The sequence below is a fragment of the Eulemur rufifrons genome, chromosome 8 (assembly GCF_041146395.1).
Source record: "Eulemur rufifrons isolate Redbay chromosome 8, OSU_ERuf_1, whole genome shotgun sequence".
In the NCBI taxonomy this organism is placed as follows: Eukaryota; Metazoa; Chordata; class Mammalia; order Primates; family Lemuridae; genus Eulemur; species Eulemur rufifrons.
In genome coordinates, this window is record NC_090990.1 from 40397308 (window position 1) to 40418726 (window position 21419).

The 21419-nt window shown below is 45.0% G+C and overlaps 1 protein-coding gene and 2 non-coding genes across 6 annotated transcripts in view; 2 read left to right on the forward strand and 1 right to left on the reverse strand.

The window, feature by feature from the left end:
* The first annotated feature begins 313 nt into the window (after positions 1 to 313).
* Positions 314 to 375, forward strand: LOC138391132 (U7 small nuclear RNA). The gene has a single exon (XR_011234752.1). It is a non-coding gene; the product is annotated as a U7 small nuclear RNA (small nuclear RNA).
* A 7482-nt stretch (positions 376 to 7857) lies between these two features.
* The window catches only part of MROH7 (maestro heat like repeat family member 7), a 47606-nt gene continuing 34044 nt past the window's right edge, over positions 7858 to 21419 (forward strand). For 2 of the 4 annotated variants that reach the window (XM_069477977.1, XM_069477979.1), the window contains exons 1-3: positions 9509 to 9550; positions 10410 to 11691; positions 19702 to 19775. In XM_069477977.1, the coding sequence (XP_069334078.1) occupies positions 10485 to 11691; positions 19702 to 19775 (1281 nt within the window). In that variant the 5' untranslated portion in view covers positions 9509 to 9550; positions 10410 to 10484. Of the gene's footprint in view, positions 7886 to 9508; positions 9551 to 10409; positions 11692 to 19701; positions 19776 to 21419 lie in introns of those variants that run through there. The other 2 variants (XM_069477978.1, XM_069477980.1) reach the window with 2 other exon arrangements.
* LOC138391056 (U6 spliceosomal RNA) lies at positions 15953 to 16059 on the reverse strand. The gene has a single exon (XR_011234697.1). It is a non-coding gene; the product is annotated as a U6 spliceosomal RNA (small nuclear RNA).

Below are 21419 nucleotides of genomic sequence, written 5' to 3' on the forward strand. Positions count from 1 at the left end.
AAATCTTCTTTAGAAAGATAGCAGCATTTCCTTATTGCAGAATCCAAATCTCACTGTTGTGTGTCACCCGCCCCTGCCCAGCTCAGCACTCCTATCTGCCCTCCAATAGCAGCTGGGTGGGGTAGGGAAAAGACCAAGGACACGGGTGTCCTCGTGGGCCTGGGCCAATATTTGCCCTCTCTGGGTGTCAGTTTCCTCATCACAAGCCACCTGATTTCAAAGCCCTTGTTACCCTGAGACAAAGAGAGGTATGAGGTCACATGGTGAGGGCTTTTATGGGGAGACTTGAGTGCCAGGCAAGGAACTCAGTCTTTACTGTCACAGCTCTTGTGGAATTTGTCTAGCAGGTTTTCCAGTCCTCACCGGAAGACCCCCCAAAATAATCTAAAAAAAACAAAACAAAAAGGAACTCAGTCTTCATTCGCAGTGAGGTCCTTTCCAGGTGGTTGTGGAGGGTCTGAAGATAGGTCCTTCCTTGAAGGGACACCACCCCTGCTTCTCCCCACTGTGTGGGCAGGAGCTGGGGCCCCATTGGCTGGGGGACTTCTGGGTCACGGTGACCTCACAAAGGCTACAGCCCCGCCCTGGGCTTGGGGGTGCCTAGGTAAGCTGAGGGCTGGCTCTGGGGAAGTCCCAGGGGTGGGGGCAGCCTCCACAAGGCAATTACCACCTTGACCCCCCCCCCATAAAAGTCTGCCCCTCTGGCTGTAATTCCACAGCTAGACTTCACACCTTTGGCTTAAAGTTGAATTTTCTGTTACCATGTGGATGCCCCAGGTGGAGGTAACACACTGAACTTTACATCAGCAGCTCAGGCTCACAGAGAAAGAATTTAAGCTCTCAGGTCCTGAGAGAGTGGTGGGCAGGAGTTGGGGGGAGGGGAGGGAAGAGGAGGGGCGAGGAAATACCATCGCCCTGGGGAAGAGAAGGCCAAGAACCCGGAAACCAGGCTTTGTCTTTTTCTCAGGTCCTGCCAGCCTGCCGGCACCCAGGAGGAGGAAGGGCTGGGGGATGAACATTAACTGAGGGCCTACTGTGGGCCAGGCACTGTGGTCATCACTTTCTGTGCATGATCCTATTTGGAGAGGGACGTTTAGAGTAGTGAGGTCACCTGTCCAGGTTCTCACAGCTGGTAGAGACAGAGCAGGTTTGGAATTAAAATCTGTCTGACTCCAAAGCCTTGGGTTTTGGCATTATAGCTGGACATCATGAGGGTTGCCTTGTTTTCATTGGGCTTTTTATTTAGGGTAGGGGACTATCAGTGATGGAGGGAATGAGGAATGAGAAACAGAAAGATGTGGTTCCACTGAGTGATTTGTGCCTTGGGAACCTCTATGGTATGTGAGGAAAATTGTGGGTTGAGAGAACCTGAGTTTGAATCCTGCCTCTACCACTTGCCTGGGACTTTACAAAATCACTTTAGACTCCTGAACGGTCTGAACTAATATGCCAGCAAATGAGGATAATGGTATCTATCTTGAAGTGTTGTCATTCATTCATCCCTTATTCCATGAATGTGTTCTGAACCTCTCCTGTATGCCAGGCACTGTGCTATGTGGTAGAGAAGTAGCAGTAACAAGACAGCCAGACATTCACCAAGCTCATTTTCTTGAGTTGAAACATGCAAGTAAATAGAGGGTCCTCTGATAGAGAGTGATCACATGAGGAGAGTGCCTCAACCACATTTGGGGATCCCAGGAAGACTTCCTAGAGGAAGGGACATCAAAGCTGATGTCTGAAATGTGACTAGATGTTAGCCAGAGGAAGCAACTGAAGTTTAGGTGAGTAGTCCTGGGGAAGATTACAGGAAGAGGAAAGAGTGTCTGCAAAGGCCCCACAGCAAGAGGAGGCCAACACATTTGAGCCACTGGGAGAAGTTGAGAGTGGTACAGGTATGGGGTGCAAGGTCAGGGAAGGGGATGGACGTAGCTGGTGAAAAGTTTTAATTAGTTAATTAATTAATTAATTGTTATTTATAAAAAATTACTTATTTTTAAATAATTTTAATCTTTTTTCTTCTTTTCCTCAGACATAAGGAAACAATATCTTTTTTTTTTTGTATTTTTTTTTTAATTTTTATTTATTTATTTATTTATTTTTGAGACAGAGTCTCACTTTGTTGCCCGGGCTAGAGTGAGTGCCATGGCGTCAGCCTAGCTCACAGCAACCTCAAACTCCTGGGCTCAAGCGATCCTACTGCCTCAGCCTCCCGAGTAGCTGGGACTACAGGCACGCGCCACCATGCCCGGCTAATTTTTTCTATATATATATTTTAGTTGTCCATATAATTTCTTTCTATTTTTAGTAGAGACAGGGTCTCACTCTTGCTCAGGCTGGTCTCGAACTCCTGACCTTGAGCGATCCACCCACCTCGGCCTCCCAGAGTGCTAGGATTACAGGCGTGAGCCACCGTGCCCGGCCAGGAAACAATATCTTTTTAAAAATATAAGCTCCACCTACACAACACAGTCTGAAAACCCATGAGAAGTCACAGAGAAAGTAGATAGAAAAAAATGAACAGAACCCTGAGGATCTGTGGAGAATAACAAAATATTTAACATTCCTTCATTTGAAAGAGGGGAATATCTTGGTTGGATTTGCATGCATTTTCCCATCATCTGAGAATGTCTTTATTTCTCCTTCATTCTTGATGGATAGTTTTGCCAAATAAAGAATGTGCAGTTGACAGTTCTTTTCTTTCAGCACTTGAAAAATGTGTGCCACTTCCTTTTGGCTTCCATGGTTTCAAATGAGAAATCTGCTGTAATTCAAATTGGTGTTTCCCTGTAGCTGATGCTCTCTAGTTGCTTTTAATTTTTTTTTTTTTTTTCCTGGCTAGTCTGACGGTAGTGGGTTAGCAGAACGTATTAACCTTAGTGTCACTAAAGTTGATAGACAACCTCCCACTGCTAAATTTGACTGGCTTAAAAAAAAAAGTAATTTTTTTTCCATTGTCTTTATTTTTCAGAAGTTTAATCATGATATGTTTTGGCATGGATTTCTTTAGGTTTATCCCATTTGGAGTTTGGTCAGTTTCCTGAATTCGTATGTTTATGTATTTCATTAAATTTGGGAAGTTTTCAACCATGGCTTCTTCAAATGCTTTTTTAGCATTCTTTCCCTATTCCTTCTGGAACTCTGATGACACGAATGTTAAATATTTTGTTATTCTCCCACAGATCCCTGGGGTTCTGTTCATTTTTTTCTATCTACTTTCACTTTAGATTAAGTAAATTTTATTGATCTGTTCTTGTGTACATCTTTGTCATCTCCACTCTACTATTCAGCCCATCCAGCAAGTTTTTAAAAATTCAGTTACTGGGAGGAGGGGGAAATGAGGAGTAGTTGCTCAGTGGGTATAAAGTTCCAGTTATGCAAGATGATTAAGTTCTGGAGCTCTGTACAATACAGTGCCTATAGTTAACATATGGTATTGTGCACTTTAAAATACATTAAGAGGATAGATCTCATGTTAAGTGTTCTTTTTTTTTTTTTTTCAAAATTTGAGACAGAGTCTTACTCTGTTGCCCAGGCTAGAGTGCCGTGGCGTCAGCCTAGCTCACAGCAACCTCAAACTCCTGGGCTCAAGCAATCCTCCTGCCTCAGCCTCCTGAGTAGCTGGGATTACAGGCATGCGCCACCATGCCTGGCTAATTTTTTCTATATATATTTTTAGATGTCCATATAATTTCTTTCTATTTTCAGTAGAGACAGGGTCTGGCTCTTGCTCAGGCTGGTCTCGAACTCCTGAGCTCAAACCATCCGCCCGCCTTGGCCTCCCAGAGTGCTAGGATTACAGGCGTGAGCCACCGCGCCTGGCCACGTTAAGTGTTCTTAACACACACACACACACACACACACACGCACACACACATCACAAAAGAACATGAGCAAATTTTTAGAAGTGATATGTTTAGTACCTTGGTTGTGGTGATGGTATCATGGGTGTACGCATATGTACAAACTCATCAAAATATACATTAAATGTGAATTTTTTTATATATCAATTATACCGCAATAAAGCTAAAAATTTCAGTTATATTTTAAATGACTTATATTTTAATTTCAGTTATTACCTTTTAAAATATCTTTGTTAAGATTTTCTATTTTTTCATTTTTTTCAAGTGGATTTGTAATTGCTTGTTGAAGCATTTTTATGATGACTACTGTAAAATCCTTGTCACAAATTCCAACATCTGATTCATCTCAGTATTGATAGTAGTTGCTTGTCTTTTCTCAAAGTAAGAGTCCTAGGTTTTTTTTTTTTTTTTTTTTTTTTGAGACAGAGTCTCACTCTGTTGCCCAGGCTAGAGTGAGTGCCGTGGCGTCAGCCTAGCTCACAGCAACCTCAAACTCCTGAGCTCAAGGGATCCTCCTGTCTCAGCCTCCCGAGTAGCTAGGACTACAGGCATGCACCACCATGCCCGGCTAATTTTTTCTATATATATTTTTAGCTGTCCATATAATTTCTTTCTATTTTTAGTAGAGATGGGGTCTCGCTCTTGCTCAGGCTGGTCTCGAACTCCTGAGCTCAAACGATCCGCCCACCTCGGCCTCCCAGAGTGCTAGGATTATAGGCGTGAGCCACCGCGCCCGGCCGAGTCCTAGTTTTTGATATGATGAGCAATTTTTATTGCATTCTTGATATTTTAGATATTATACTAAGATATTCTTGATCTTACTTAAATCTTCTATTTTAGCAGGTAGTCAGCCTGTTAAGGTTTAGTGTGAACTTTCTGGTCTACTTTTGTGGACTGTAGTTCCAATGAAAATTTTCAGAGCCCTTGTCTGCTTCATTTTTCTGGCATTACTGGGGTTCCTGTTCCTGCTAATACTGCCTACTGGGGCAGAAGGGGGTGGGGGCAGGAGCTGTGGGGTCTGATAAGATCTCTGATACTGGGTGGAGGGCCCAGAGATGCAGCGCTCTGCTGACATTGCCACTGCAGGTGGGTTGGCCTGCCACTGCCCCAGGTAAGAAGTAGGGATTGGGTTTACCTTTGGGGGTCCCTCTCTGTTGGCCTTCCCCTTTTCTGGTCCTTTGGCTGGAGAGAGCAAGCTTTTCGTCTTTCTGTTTTTGAATGTATGTTTATTGCTGTTGAACATCTGTGTTGCAGGCCTCCCTGGTGCCCAGTTTTGAATATTTGGGAGATAAAAAGAAAACCCCAGAGAACTCACCATAGTGTCATCCCTCAAGTCCTAAGATGCCTAGCCAGTCTTCTGCCTTCTTTCCAGATTTAGAGTTCTTTTATGATTGTCTCTGTTGAACTATTTCCGGAATATTTAGTTTTTTTTTTTTTAGAAGGGAGGAGGAGAGAAAAGTGAATGCACACCCTCTTTTTTATAGCATGCATTTAAAAAAATTATAGTACAAGACACATAGCATAATATTTACTATTAAGGACATGTAGCATGTTCATAAAGTTGTGAAACCATTGTTACTATGTAGTTCAGAACATTTTTGCTACTCCAAATGGAAATCCTGTAACCATTACGCCATCACTTCCTATTTCCACCTTCCTCCTGCCCCTGGAAACCTTTTTGTATTTGCTTTAATATCCTGTTTCCATAGATTTTACTATTATGGATATTTCATATAAATGGAGTCATATAATATGTGGTCTTTTGTGACTGGCTTCTTTTACTTAGCATAATATTTTCCAAGTTTTTCCACATTTAGCATGTATTGTTAATAGTACTTCATTCCTTTTTAAGGCTGAATAATCCATTGTAAGGTTATACCATATTTTGCTTATCCATTCATGTGTTGGTGGATATTTGGGTTGTTTCCACCTTTGGCTCTTGTGAATACTGCTGCAATGGACATTTATATACAATTTTTGTTGGAACACCAATTTTCAATTCTTTTGAGTATATACCTCAGAGTGGAGGTGCTGTGTCATATGTTAGTTCTATGTTTAACTTTTGAGGAACCACCACTTTTTTTTTCCAGAGGCTGAGAGAACCATTTTACATTCCCAACAACGTCTGAAGGTTCCAATTTCTATGCATCCTTATCAATACTTGTTATTTTCCATTAAAAAAAATTATAGCCTAGTGGGTGTGAAGTGATATCTCATTGTGGTTTTGATTTGCATTTCTCTAATGACTAATGACCTTGAGCATATTTTCATGTGTTTATCAGCCACTTGTATATTTTCTTTGGAGAAGTGTCTACTTGAGTTGTTTGCCTAGTTTTTAATTGGGTTGCCTTTTTGTTGTTGCATTGGAATTCTTCATATATTCTGGATACTAGAGCCTTTCAGATATATGATTGGCAAATATTTTCTCTCATTCTGTAGGCTATCTTTTCACTTTTTGATAGTGTCTTTTGTTGCACAAAACTTTTAAATTTTGATGATGTCCAATTTATCTATTTTTTTCTTTTTTGCTTATGTTTTTGGTATCATACCTAAGAAACCATCGCCAAATCCAAGGTCATGAAGATTTACTCCTGTGTTTTCTTCCAAGAGTTTTATAGTTTTACCTCTTACACATTGGTCTTTAATCCATTTTGAGTTCCTGTTCGTGTGTAAACTTCATTCTTTTGCATGTCAGTATCCAGCTGTGCCACTACCATTTGTTGAAGAGACTATTGAATGGAGTTCTCAACCTTGTCAAAAATCAACTGACTATATACGTCTGGGTTTAATTCTGGACTCTCAATTCTATTCTATTACTCTATATTATATGTCTGTCTTTATGCCAGTATCACACTGTTTCATGCAATTTTTTTCTTTTTTGAGACAGGGTCTCATTTTGTTGCCCTGGCTAGAGTGCAGTGGTGTTATCACAGCTCACTGCAACCTCAAACTCCCAGACTTAAGTGATCCTCTTGGCTCAGCCTCCCAAGTAGCTGGGACTACAGGTGTGCACTACCATGCCTGGCTAATTTTTCTATTTTTTTGTAGAGACTGAGTCTCGCTATGTTGTCAGGCTGGTCTTGAACTCCTGGCCTCAAGTGATCCTCCTGCCTTGGCCTCCCAAAATGCTAGGATTACAGGGGTGAGCCACCACGCCCAGCCTCATGCAATTTTAAAGGAAGATCTTTATGGCTTACTTCGAAAAATCTTTTTTGGGGAGCTGGGCTAGATACAAGGACCCATGTTGAGCCGGCAATTCCAAGATCCAACCCTGAGGCAACGGGAAGTGGACTAGGCTCTGGTGGTGGTGGTGGAGAGATGGGGAGAGATTTGAGAGCCGTTCGGAGGCCAGAATTAGAAGTACTTGGCCCAAATTGGGTGCACACTAGTCAAGGATAAACGCTGTTTCTGGCTTGGATGGTGGTGCCAGTTCCTTGCAATGGAAGAGAATAGAAGGGTCTCATTTGGGGGGAAATGGAGAGTTCTGTTTTGGATTCTCTGGGTCCGAGGTGCCCCAATGTCAGATGTTGTGTGTGTGTTTATGTGTGTGTGCACACTTACACAAGTGCCTAACACATTCTTGGCTCATACATCGGATAAATGTATTCTTAATGAGGAACTGGACGATCTATTGTCAATTCCACACTCTGAAGGCTTTAGCAACCCTTGTCCAGGGCCTGGAAGGGTTCATTGAGGTGAGGGAGAGAGGGTGGCAATCGGTCAATGATTCTCTCTGCCTTGGACTAGACTAGCTGTTTTATGGCCATGCTCCGCCCTCTTTTGGGGCTCCAAGACTTGGGGGCAAAGGCCACTAGGCAGTCTGTGGCTATCCGTTGTAAGCAGTGAGCTCTTTAGCTTCCTCGGGTCCCACCCAAGCCCCTCAGCAGCCACTGCTCCTCCCACGGCACAATGTCCATTTGGTGGAGGGAGACCCACGGGCTGCCCGGTATTGCCAGGCACTTCTGAACCCTTGACTGGCTGTCGTAGGATGGAGCAAGCGGACTGAGGTGGCAGGAGAACATGCGGTGATCCGATCTTTCCCCACGGAAGAGGGAGGGTCAGCCCGGGGTTGAGATCTGTGGCCTTCTGCCCCACAACCTGGTATTGTGCATCTGTTGGGCTGGGGGACAGAGATTATTACTTTCTTCCTCAGCCCAAACAAGTTAGGTCTTTCAAAACCCTACTCACCGCCTCGTAGGCTGCACCAACCCTTATTTTTCCAGGTTGAAAAGGCCTCCCTTTGGTAGCTGCGGCCTGTGCGCATGCGCGCGTGCGTGCGTGCGCATGCGTGTGCTCGTGCATGGGCGCCCGTGCACAGGTGGGAGGGATGATAAAGGGAAGATCCAGGGACCTCCTTAAGTGGAAAAAGGCAAAATTATGAACATAAAGTTAAGTACAGGGCTTTATAAAGGGACTGTGAAGTCAAGGAGCCCCCACATTTTAAATCCATTAGCTTCAGGGTAAAATGGCCTCTGGTGCTGACGGTAAGGACACTTCCTGCTTCTGAGGCCGCGCAAAGCTGTGCGGGAACCACTCGCTTGGGATGAAGTTGGCTCCCTGTGGGTGCTGAGCGCTTCAGTCCTCTGCCTGCAGTGCCTGGCAGTCGGTAATAAAACAGGTAGCCATAAATACCATTTAGGGAAGGCCTTCGGTGGGCCACGTGCTCTGTGCCAGGCACTGTAGCTACCCCCGCCCCCAGGCTTTATGAGGGGAAAAGTCTCTTGCCCAGGTTCACTCAGACTAGCAAGAGGATGAGCTGGGAATTGAACTCAGGACTATGTGACTCCAAATCTGTGGTCTCTTCAAAGCTCAGCTATTAATATAAAGGTACACAGCCAAATTTGTGGAGTAAATGATTTAGTGAATGAGTGAGCACATGAATGAATAATAAATGAACAAGTGATGAAATGAGTTAGTGAAAGGATCAAATGAAGAAGAGAGAAAAGTCAATAATGAAATAACGAACTCAAACAGGTACTGAACAGTCACTGTGTGCCAGGTGCTATGCTGGACGTTAGAAACCAGCAGAGAGCATGGCAGATGCAGTCTCTGCCATTTTGGGGCTTGTTGGCTAGTGCGGGAGCCAGATACTGTGTGCCAAGAAAGGGGAAGTGAATAAGGTGCCCTGAGAACTTATAGGTGGCCCTCGCCTGTCTAGGGGGCCCCGAAGGCTCTTAACATTTGAGCTGATCCCTGAAAGGTTGGAGCTGTAGGCACAAGCTGGGGAAGGGGAGTGGGGAAGGGGTGCCCAGCTTGTGGAAGGCCCACCCCCAACTGGGAGAGCCTGGTTCTCTGAAGTAAGTCAATGGAGTCGAGCAAGGGTGGAATGGAGGTGGGAAGGGGACAGATGGAGGGGCAAGAGGGTGAAAAGGGGACTGGGACCAGATACAGAAGGGCCTTTTAGGTTTGCTAACAACTGGGGACTCTGTCCTAAAGACACCAGGAAGCCATGGAGGGGTTTAGGCAGGGGGCTGGTGTAGAGACAATCTTGGCTGCCTGGAGGGCCAGTGGGGTGAGTGACCTTCTTCTCCTTGACCTTCACTTCTTCACGTATACAATGGGGCAATAATATTTAACTTCCAGGAGTAGGCTGCGCAGTAGGTGTTGAAAAGGCACTCTTCCCCTGACTTGGTTTCCTTCTGCATCTCCTCCCAGGGACCCACTCCTGCTTAAGAACACCATGCATGCAGGTGAGTTGTCCCTACAATTCCCAGAGGGAGAGTGGCCCGGGGTGGGGGTAGGAGAGGATTGGTGGTTTCATCCAGCAGTTCTGAGTTGTGGCAGGCCCTGCTTTGGATAACTGCCCCCTGCTCTCCTCCACGTAGACTGCCTCACCCAGAACATGCGAACTGTTAAGGGCTGTAGGCAGCTCTCCCAGTGTTGCTCTGAGAATCTAGTGCCATGGCCACTTGCAGAGTAGTTCTAGCAACTTAGAGGTTTGCCTCTGGCTTGGAGCAACCCGATTTCCCAAGGCTCAGGGGTCCTTGCTGCTGAACTTAGGTCACCAAGTCACATGTGGCCAGCTGTAAGTAGGGTAACCCATAAGACACTCTTTCTTCCCTTTTTCTACCTTACAGTGGAAGAAGTTTGCTATTTGTCTGTAGACTTCCAGCTGTGTACCTCTCACTGTGCTAGGAGCTGGGGACGCCCTGGGGACAAAGATATACACAGTCCTTGCCATCACAGAGCTTGTCTCTAGCAAGGGCTAGGCCACTAAATGGGTCATTGGAACAAAGTGTGATGAGCATTTTTCTAGAAGGAGTGGGATTGGCCAAGGATGATGGGAGGAGGTTCCCAAGCCAAGGCAATTGCCTTTGTTCAGGACCTTGGGCTGAGAGGGAGCAGGTTGTGGCCAAAGAAGGGAAACTCATGGGGTGTGGCTGGAACCGAGAGAGTAAGGAGGGAAGCAACAAGTGATGGGCTGGAAAGGGGGGCTGGGCATGGCCACCAAGGTCCTTGTAAGTCACAGCAAAGGGCTAAATATAGTGGGAACCCTAGAAAGGCTTTAACGGGTATGGCTTGGCCGCATGTGTCTTTTCTCTCTCCCAGGAGTACTGCGGGGAACACGACAGCTGGCTGTTGAAGAGAAGGGGGAAGTGGTGTTGAGAGACCTCCAGACTGGACATGGCCCTGAGTCCAGGGGCTAACCTTGTCCTTCCTGAAGACCCAGAAATAATGCCAAGTCTCAATGCCTCTGGGGCTCCAGTTTCAGGCCTTGGTACCATTCCTGAGCCCAACCCAGATATGACTCTTGTTCCTACGTTGAACCCACCCCTAAGTCCTGGCGTGGCTCTCATTCCAGATCTTAATCCAACTCTGAGTCCTGTCTCAGGGACCAGTAACACCCCCAGGCCTGATGACAGCAGGGCCACGGCTCCTGCCTCCCTCCAGGTCACCAGTTCTTGCTCTGGTGAAGCCTTAGACTGGGGTTTGAGTCACATCTTGAGGCCTGACACACAGGGGACTCTCTGTCCAGCCTCAAACCCCATTCTGAGCTCTGGCTCTACTGAGCCCGCCAGTCAGAGCTCAGAGAACCACCCTGGGTCAAATTCTGAACAGGCCTTCAAGTGCCTGCCAAGCAAGACTTTTGATTTGGGTCAGAGTAACTCCAATCCTTCCAGGCCTGAATTAAACCTGTTCATAAGGCCCCGTTCTAGAGAATCCCTGGTTCTGGGCAGCTGTATCTCCAGGCCAGGCTCAAAAGCACTGCTTATTCCAGCCTCAAACTCTTCTCTGGATCTTGACTCCAGTCAGCTGCTCAGTGCGGGCGCAAGAAACATCTCCAACCCGAACCTGAATGTAGCTCCAGATTCTTGTGGGACCCTAATCCCGGACACAAACAAGACCTTCCCTTTGGCTTCACATAACATCTCTGGGTCAGTTTCAAAAGGAGCCTTTGGTGCAACCTGGAGCACAAGTTCCAAGGGATCCGTCAATGTGGCTTCAAACAGATATCCCAGATCTGATTTGAACATGACTGTCACTCAAGCCTCGTGCGTGACCCTGATTCCCGGCTCCAGCGAGGGTATCAGCTTGCACGCCAACACCCCTGGACCCAACTCCACCATCTCTCCACCCTCGTGCGTGACCCTGCTCCTGGGCTCCAATGAGACTCTGAGCTTGGGCTCCAGCCTCATGTTCAGCGACACCTCCACTTTGACACTGAGCAGCCAGCAGGAGTATTCTGAGGACAACAGCATCCGCACTGTGCCCCTGGAGGGGACCCTGGAGAGTTGGGGCGAGATGGCCAGCCTCAAGGTGGGCCAGTTCTCGCTGGGGCTCCCCACCTCCAACACTGCCAAGGACATGGCCTTCCAGTGCATCCCTGTGGGTGAGTAAGGCCAGGGCCACCGCCCTGGAGAGGGCACTGATGTATTCTGACTCACAGGGCAGGGAGGGAGTGTGGAGGAGAGAGGAAAGGGATAGCAGGAAACAGATAACGTACAGTCTGTTCAATCTACAAGACATCTGGTTCTTGGTCTTTGCTGGCTGCGTGACTTGGGACAAGCTGCTTAATCTCCGTGAGCTTCAGTTTCCTTAACTGTAATATCACTATATAGTAATACTTCTACTCTGCCCAAATTATAAGTCTGTTAACTAACTATACCTTCCATTCAAAATGTATGCCTCCTTCTCCCTTGATAAATTTCAGACCTGGCTTCTCAAGCCAAAGTATGACCAGTGGTGCAGGCAGGCTCTAGGCTCAGCTCCCCTCTGTTAAGACTTTGTGGTCCCCACCTGGATGAAACCTTGGCATCCTGTTTGGGTGGAGCCTGTGCCTCAGGCCTGATGTGCAGGAGTTCTGCAAATTAATCCTCTGGCAGTTTCTGATACTGTCAATATCTTCTCCCAATCAATTTTTATTTGTTCATGTTCCAATACCACATAATATATTTTTTTTGAGACAGAGTCTCACTCTCTCACCCTGGGTAGAGTGCAGTGGCCTCATCACAGCTCACTGCAACCTCTACAAGTTTGAGGCACCGCGCCCAGCCACAATGCCATATTAATATTTTAAAAATTACCATGCATTCCAGGACTGGATGTATTTTTTCTTTTCTTTTCTTTTCTTTTCTTTTCTTTTGTTTTCTTTTCTTTTCTTTTCTTTTTTTTTTTTTTGAGACAGAGTCTCGCTCTGTTGCCTAGGCTAGAGTGCTGTGGAGTCAACCTAGCTCACAGCAACCTCAAACTCCTGAGCTCAAGTGATCCTCCTGCCTCAGCCTCCCAAGCAGCGAGGACTACAGGCATGTACCACCATGCCTAGCTAATTTTTTCTATGTTTAGTAGAGATGGGATCTTGCTCTGGCTCAGGCTGGTCTCAAACTCCTGACCTCAAGTGATCCTCCCACCTCGGCCTCCCAGAGTGCTAGGATTATAGGCGTGAGCCACCGCGCCTGGCCCAGGACTGTATGTATTGCCAAAAAAAAAAAAAAAAATTGCCATGGCTTTGTGAATATGTGTTCATATTGGCTAGGTTGAGAATCCCTCTTTAAAATTCTCCTTAAAATTGGCTTAGCTGTGAGTAGATCTTCATTCTCCCTTACACATTTTAGAATACATTTTTCTAGGTCCTCAAAAGAATCTTGGTGGCATTTTTATTAGAATGTTATTTAATTTACGCACCTATTCATGTTTTCTTTTATATAGGATATATGCTTTACTAGAATTTAAAAAATTCTTCATAGGGGTCTGTTGCATTCTTTGATGGGTTGGTCCTAGATACTTTATAGATTTTATTGCTATTGTGAGTCATATCTTATTTTCGAATACAATTCCTGTTTGGTATTGATGTTGCTGATGACGTAGAAGAACTTTGTTTTTCCAAGTTTATCTCTTTTTTAAACAACTTTGTGGAGATATAATTCACTGTATAAATACAATTCACCTTCTGAAGTATACAATTTAATAGCTTTATTGTATACACAGAGTTGTGCAACCATTGCCACAATCAATTTTAGAACATTTTTATAATCCCAAAAATAAACCCTATACCCCTTAGACATCACCCCAACCCATGCTCCCCAGCCCTAGCCAATCACTAATCTATAATACTTTCTCTCTCTATAGTTTGCCTATTTTGGACATTTTTTTAATAAATGGAATCATGTAATATGTGGTCTGTTGTGATTGGCTTCTTTCTCTTAGCAGAATGTGTTCAAGGTTCATTCACGTCGTAGCATGTATCAATCCTTCATCCCTTTTTTTGGCTGAATAATATTTCACTCCATGGACATACCACATTTTGTTTATGTCAGTTGATTGCCACTTGGGTTATTTCTGTCTTTTGGCTATTTTAAATAATTCTGTGAATGTTCCCGTACAAGTTTTTGTGTAGTTATGTTTTCATTTCTCTGTGGTATGAACCTAGGAGTGGAATTGCTGGGTCATATGGTAATTCTATGTTTAATTGTTTGAGGCACTGCCAGACTGTTTGCCCCCGCTGCGCCATTGTTCACGTCCACCAGCAGCTTGGGGACTGCAGTCCTAAAGGTCCTACCTCTTGATACTATTGCATTGGAAAGTAAATTTCAGCATGAATTTTGGAGTGGACACAAATATTCAAACCATGTCGGTGATTGAATTAATTTACCCTTTCACAAACAGTGTGAGAATTTCAGTGGTTCTACATTCTCATCAATATTTGGTACTGTCAGTTTAAAAAAGCTTAAGCCCAGTACAGTGGCACCTGCTTGTGGTCCCAGCTACTTGGGAGGCTGAGGTAGTAGGATCACTTGAGCCCAAGAGTTTGAGACCAGCCTGGGCAACATAGTAAGACCCTATTATTACTGAAAGTTCAGTACTTGTCCCTGAAGCTGAATCAGTGAGAACAAAGAATGAGGACGAGTGGTTTGAGGAAAAGGTAAGGGTTTATTAATTTGCCGGCAAATGAGGAGGATGGTGAATTAGCATCTCAAAGACCATCCTGTCTTCAAGCAGAAATACAGGGATTTTTAAAAGGGGTTTTCTGCAGTAGGGCTCAGGCCTGCTTGACCAGAGTCCCATGTTGCAACCTCAGGCTATTGTTGCTGAACTACAATCGGTGTTTTCAGTCTTGGACCATTATGACCTTATCTCCAGTGTCTATGACCTTGTGAGGACAATCCTTTTTTAAAATAATAGAGACAAACAGCAAAGAACATTTGCCTTCCCCTGTGATCAGTGGCCTCAGATGGAATGCAAGTTTTAATTCCCAAAAAGGGTGGGAGGTTTCAAAAAGACAACTCATAAAACATTTTGTTGCCCTTTTTCATAACTTTACCTCTGTTACACCATCTCCAATAAAAAACTAAAAAATAAAAATTTTAGTTATTCTGGAGGATGTCTAGTGATATAGCTCATTGTGATTTTAATTTGCATGTCTTGATGACTACTGATGTTAAGCATCTTTTTATATGATTATTAGCAATTTGTATATCTTTTTTTATAGTGTCTGTTCTTGTTAATTTTTAAAAATTGGGGTGGTCTCTTTTTCTTATTGACTTGTGGGAGTTCTTTATGTCATCCAGATGTGATTTCTTTGTTAGTGAAGGAAATTAGAAATATTTTACCCCAAAATATGGCATTTTGACATACTGGATTGACTAAAAAATCATCAAGTCTTTCTGACTCACCCCCCCACAAACTGTTGAAATTAATTTCTTTCTTTCTTTCTTTCTTTCTTTCTTTCTTTATTTTTTTGAGACAAGGTCTTGCTTGTTCCAAGGTCCGGGCCAGAGTGCAGTGGTATCATCATAGCTCACTGCAACCTCAAACTCCTGGGCTCAAACAATCCTCCTGCCTCAGCCTCCCAAGTAGCAGGGACTATAGGCTCACACCACCAAGCCCAGCTAATTTTTCTATTTTTTGTAGAGACAGGGTCTCGCTTTTGCTCAGGCTAGTCTCAAACTCCTGAACTCAAGGAATCCTCCCACCCTGGCCTCCCAAAGTGCTAGGATTACAAGTGGGAGCCACTACCTGCTGAAGTTTTTTTTTTTTTTTATCTGTCTGAGATCCAGAATCACCTAGGAAAACAAGTGTTCTTTTCGTAAGCTCCCTGTAAGACCAGGAATGTGACCACACCCGAACAGACTCTTTAAGAAGATAATGTCCCCTCTCTCAGGGTCATTTAAATTCCAAAGAGAACTATGTACCAGTTAATCTTCCTTCTGTATCTATTCAACCTCCCTAGTAACCCATGATTGCCCCAAAGAGAAGTATAAACTTCTGAACCCCACTGGGGAGTTGAGTCTTCATTATCAGGGGTCCTGTGTGTACACATTAAAATAAACCTGTAAGTTTTTCCTCCTGTTAACAAATCTGCCTCATGTCAGTGGTTTTTCAGCAAATGTTAGCGGGGCAAGAGCCTTTGCTCTCGACATCAGATGTATGTACTTTGTTCTTTCCAAGTCTGTGGCTTGATGGAGGCTTTTGATAAACAGAAGTTGTTAATTTTAAAGGAACTCAATTTGTCCTTTTTTTTTTGGCTATTGCTTTTTTTCCTACTGCTTAAGAAATCTTTGCAGTGATTTTGAAAAATAGTTCCTTGTACTTTCTTCTAAAAGCTTTATTGTTTTGTCTTTCATATGAAGTTTATGATGCATCTTGTATTTTTTTAAAGTATGGAGCACTTCACAAATTTGCATGTCATCCTTGTGCAGGGCCCATGCTAATCTTACCTGTATTGTTCCAATTTTAGTATATGTGCTGTCGAAGTGAGCATATCTTGTATTAATTTTGGAAAACAGTGTGAGAGAGGGGCTTAAGATTCATATTTTTCCCCTATATAGATGTCTAATTGGTCCAGACCATTTATAGAAAAGACCATGCTTTCCCCACTGAACTGCAGTGTCAACTTTGTAAATCAAGTGACTATATATGTGTAGGTTTATGTCTGAACTCTTTCTGTTCCTTTAGTTATTTGTCTACAGATGCCTTAATTACTGAGTTTTGGAGTAATCCTCTTTTTTTTTTTTTTTTTTAAGGGAGGGGGTCTTGCTGTGTTGCCCAGGCTGGTCTTAAACTCCTGGGCTCAAGCGATCCTCTGGCCTCCACCTCTCCAAGTGCTGAGGTTACAGGCATGAGCCACTGTGCCCAACTATAGTAACACTTGACATTTAGTAGTGTAAGTCCTCCAACTTTGTTCGTCCTCAAGATTGTCTATTCTAGGTGCTTTCCTTTTCCACATAGATTCTAGAAACAGCTTGTCAGTTTCCACAAACTAAAATTAAATGAAAACCTGCTGGGATTTCCATTGGGATATTATTGAATCTACAGATCAATTTGGGTGAGCAGGCCGGGTGCGGTGGCTCACACCTGTAATCCTAGCACTCTGGGAGGCCGAGGCAGGAGGATCTCTTGAGGTCAGGAGTTTGAGATCAGCCTGAGTGAGAGTGAGACCCCATCTCTACTAAAAATAGAAAAATTAGCTGGGTATGGTGGCACACTTCTATAGTCTCAGCTACTCAGGAGGATTGCTTGAGCCCAGGAGTTTGAGGTTGCTGTGAGCTAGGCTGACGCCACGGCACTCTAACCTGGGTGACAGAGCGAGACTCTGTCTCAAAAAAAAAACTGGGTAAGTTTTTTGTCTTTAAAATACTGTGTTTTCCAAGTCATTGTCCACTTACACTTGTGATTGTGGATGATTTGGGTATCTATGTACTATCTTATGTTTGTGTCCTCTGTTCTGCTTGTTTGGTTTCTTTTTCTCCCTGTTTTTGGTTTTCGGGGGTTTTTTTTTTTTTCCTCTCCCTTTCTTTCCTTTTTTCTCTACTTGTGTGGAAGTTATATACCGTATTAAGTCTTTTAGTGGTTCTCCAGAAGCTATAATGTGCATATTTAACTAATCAAAGTCCAAATTAATCAATGAAAATAGCCTCTTCCCAGACAGTTTAAAACTTAGGGACACTTTAATCCTCTTTGACCTCCTTCCCCCAATTTATATGCTATTGTGGTAATGTATTTTAATTCTGTCTTTTTTTCCAACCTCATAAACATTTTATATAGTCAATGGTCATATAGTTACCCAAATATTAACCTCTTTCCTTCACTTCATTGTTTATTGCATCTCAAACCTTCCAATTAGGATTAACTTCCTTTTGCCTGACGCACATCCGTTAGTGAATTCTGCTGATGGCAAACTCTTTTCAATTTTTGTCTGAAAACGCCCCTATTTCTCCTGCATTCTTTTTTAAATTTTAAAACAATAAGGCTGGGTGAGGTGGCTCATGCCTGTAATCCCAGCACTTTGGGAGGCTGAAGCAAGAGGATTGTTTGAGCCAGGAGTTTGAGACCAGCCTAGGTAACATAGGGAGACCCTGTCTCTAAAAAAAAAAAAAAAAAATTTAGGCAAGTGTGGTGGTGTGTGCCTGTAGTCCCAGCTGGGGTGGGAAGATCACTTCAGCCCAGGAGTTCAAGGCTGCAGTGAACTATGACTATGCCACTGCACTGCAGCCTGAGCAACAAAGCAAGATCCCATACGTAAAATAAATAAATAAAAACTTACAGTAATGTGCATCATTATCTAGATCTTACCGTAGTCTTTGTTGTATTTCTCCTCACCTGGCACATTGCATATTTTTTAGTTATTATTTTCTGTCTTTCCAATTCTGTTAGAATGTGAGTTCCATAAAAGTAAGAATTTTGTTCATTTTTATTAACTGCACCTAGAACAGTGCTGGTCATATAGTAGGTACTTCATAAATATTTTTTAAATGATTAAAATAACTTACAGAGAAGTTGAAAATATAGTATTGATTTTTTTCCCTCAATTGTTTGAGAATAAGTTACCAAATGATACCCCATAACCCCTGAATTTCGGAGTGTATTTTCTTACAAAAAAGGACAAAATATAACCATGATAACCATGAAATTAATACTGGTACACAGCTGACATCCAACCCTCAGGCCCCATTCAAAGGTCACCAATTTTCCTAGTTCACTATAGCAAACTAGGTCAAAATCACTCATTGTACTTTTCTGTGTAGTCTGTTCTGTCTCCTGCCGTCTTCAGCCTTTCCTCGGCTTCCATGTCCTTGATGCATTTAAACATTATGGGCCGTGGCCAGGTGCGGTGGCTCACGCCTGTAATCCTAGCACTCTGGGAGGCTGAGGAGGGGTGGGGAGTGCTTGAGGTCAGGACTTCAAGACTAGCCTGAGCAAGAGCAAGACCGTTTCTAAAAAAAAAAAAAAAATTATTTAAAAAATAAAATAAAGAACATAATGGGCCAGCCGTTTTTGTAGGATGTGGCTGAGTTTGGGTCCGAGGTTGCCTCGTGATGAGATTCAGGTCACTGCGTCCTATCTGGAGGCTGCTGACTCTGGTTTGCTCCACACTGATGACGTCCACTTCCACCACTTGAGTAGGATGGTGCTGCCAAGCTTCCCCACTCTGAAGCCACCATTTACCCCTGTGTCATAATATCTTGTGGCAGAGTACCTTGGAACTAAGTAATTATGCCATTCCTCATCAGACTTTCCATTTATTCATCTATTTATTTATATTAGTATGGGCTCATGGTTTCTTAGTTTACTCTCCTTTGGTGTTCCCCTCCACCCCCTTAAATAAAGGGCTTCAATGGCCCTGTTCAGCCAGTTTTCCATCCCCGGGCCAATCACTGTGGTGGGGCGTGGGACACTCGTTAGCTAAGCTTGGGTTCCAGGTCCACCCCTATTTGAAGAGGGGGTGGTGGGTTGGTACTGCAGAATTCTGCCTCACCGAGCTGCATGGGAAGGGTAGCCTACAGGAAAGATGGGGCTCTTTCACCAAAAGAAAGGTGCAGAGATTTGGGGGTGATGAAACAGCAGATAACCGCTGTAATGAATAGGTGTTTAGTTATAAATTGCAAGAACTGGCAAAAGAAGAGAACAGGATGGCGGCACAAGAGCACCATGGGGGGGCGGGGGAGGGGGTGGGGGAGGCCCCTGTGAGCAGGGTAGGGGAGCAGAGGCCGGAGCAGGGGAGCCCAGCTGGGCAAGGGCAAGGAGGTATGGCAGGGAGCGCCAGGTAGAGGAAACCACCTGTGCGTAGCCCCTGAGGGGAAGCTTGCCCAAGGTTGGAAGGAGGCCAGCATGGCCAGAGTGTCATGAGCGAGGGGACAGCAGTGGGACATAAGGCTGAGCATTGAAGGTCCTGGGCCCCAGCAAGCATGCCAGCTTCATGCTCAAGGATAAATGGGGCACCACTGAAGGGTTTTAGGGAGGGGAGGTGACATGGGCTGATTTACACTTTTAAAAGCTCAGTGTGGCTGCTGGGGGTGGCGGGTAAGGATTGGAGGGCTCAGAGGGGGAGGGGAGATGGGACTATGGCACCCCAGGTACACCATATCTTCACCCACTTCTCTCCTATTGAAACTGTGACATGCAGGAGCCTCCAGTGAAGTGACCTCACGCCTGGTGAACATGCCAGAGAGGAGAGAGGACAGCAACAAAATGGCTCCGGTATGTCTCCTGCCCAACCCCCCACTGACTGTCCTGGACACCCCTGCTCCGCCCGCCCTGCAGCCCAGCGCCTCGGCAGTCCTTGTCTCTGCCCGGCTCTTCCTTTCACAGCACTTGTCACCATCTATCCACCACGAGCTTCACTTACTCATCTGGTTTCCTGTTGGTCCCCCCGGCCCCGTGAGAACACATCCTCCATTAACTGGGGGTTTTGGTTTGTTATTCACAGCTGTATCCTCAGCATCTAGGCAGTGCCTGGCCAGTAGTAGATGCTCAAAGAAGTTTTTTATCCAACTGAATTGTAGGAGGGGCTCTGAAAGGGGCAGAAGGGCTAGAAATGGCCTTTTCCAGGACACAGTTAGGCCTGACCCAGGGCCAGGCGGCAGGCTCGGGAGGCCAGGGAAGGCCAGTGCAGCAGGTGGAGGACGGCATCTGCGGGATTCAGTGAGGGCCAGCGGGGGCAGCCCGGACAAGGCAGCGGACATGAGTGTGACACGCGGAGCGTGGGCAAGCCTGGTTGGGGGCAGGGTCTGGGGGCAGGGGCTCCACCTCGGCCAGGACAGCCTGCCCCCAGCTGTGTCAGAGACAAGCCCCAGGTCCTGGGCAGTGCAGGGTGCGGTATGGGGAGAGGGTGACAGGACTATGAAGAGGCCCAGCACTTTGGGACCTTTGTCCTCATCCCATGGCTTTCTTCTAGTTGTCCACTGTGCTCTTGGCACACTGGCCGTTTTCTGTCTCTCACACATAAAAAACTCATTCCTGCCTCAGCCTTTGGCACTTGCTTCCTCTGCCAGGAAGGTTCTTCTCGACGATAACATGGGCACGATGAAGTTGAAGTGAGGCCTGTGTTAGGTAATATATGCACAGCACTGAGCATGGCGCCTGCACAAAGAAGGTTTTTTATTGCTGTTGTAGAGGCCAAGCAAAAACTTCCCCTTCGCCTGCTAAAAAATCAACTCACAAAAGGCAGATTAATTAAAGAAAAGGCACACAAACTTATTAATAGGTACACAGAGAGAAACACAGAGTGGCTACCCACCCCTCAGCAGGGCTCAGAAGCTTGAATACCATCTTGAGGTCACAGACAGGGTGGGGCTTGGATCCTGGCAAAGCAGGTTGAGGGAGGGGGGAGAAGAAGAATTCTGTTTAGGGGCAACAAAGGATTGCTAGGGAGAATGCATGGATCTTGGAACAGATATTATTTTGTAAATAGTTTTCTTTGACAGTGAAAGGGTCCGTCCAGGTGTGGTTACTTTCTTGGTCTTACAGGGAGGGGAAGAAAAAACAGTTGTTCTCCTTGGTAGGCCTGGATCTTAGACAGATAAAGGAGCTTGACTTCATCCTGCGCTTTGGGAGAGACAGTGGTTATGGTGGGGTCTGAGAGACCTTGAGGCTTCTTCCGTTCAGCACATTAAGGCACCATATTTTGGGGTGTTGGTTTCTGAGCCCCAGCACTGTCATTCAGCAAATGTTATTGAGCCCCTACTCTGTGCTAGGCACTGTTTCAGGCTCTGGGGATACTTAGTGACCTTATATTCTAGTTTGGGGAGACAGACAGTTCTCCACATGGCCAGCTCTTGTCATTTAAGGCTCAGTCCAAATGTTAACTCCTCTGAGAGGCCCTCTCTGACCATTTGGTCTAAA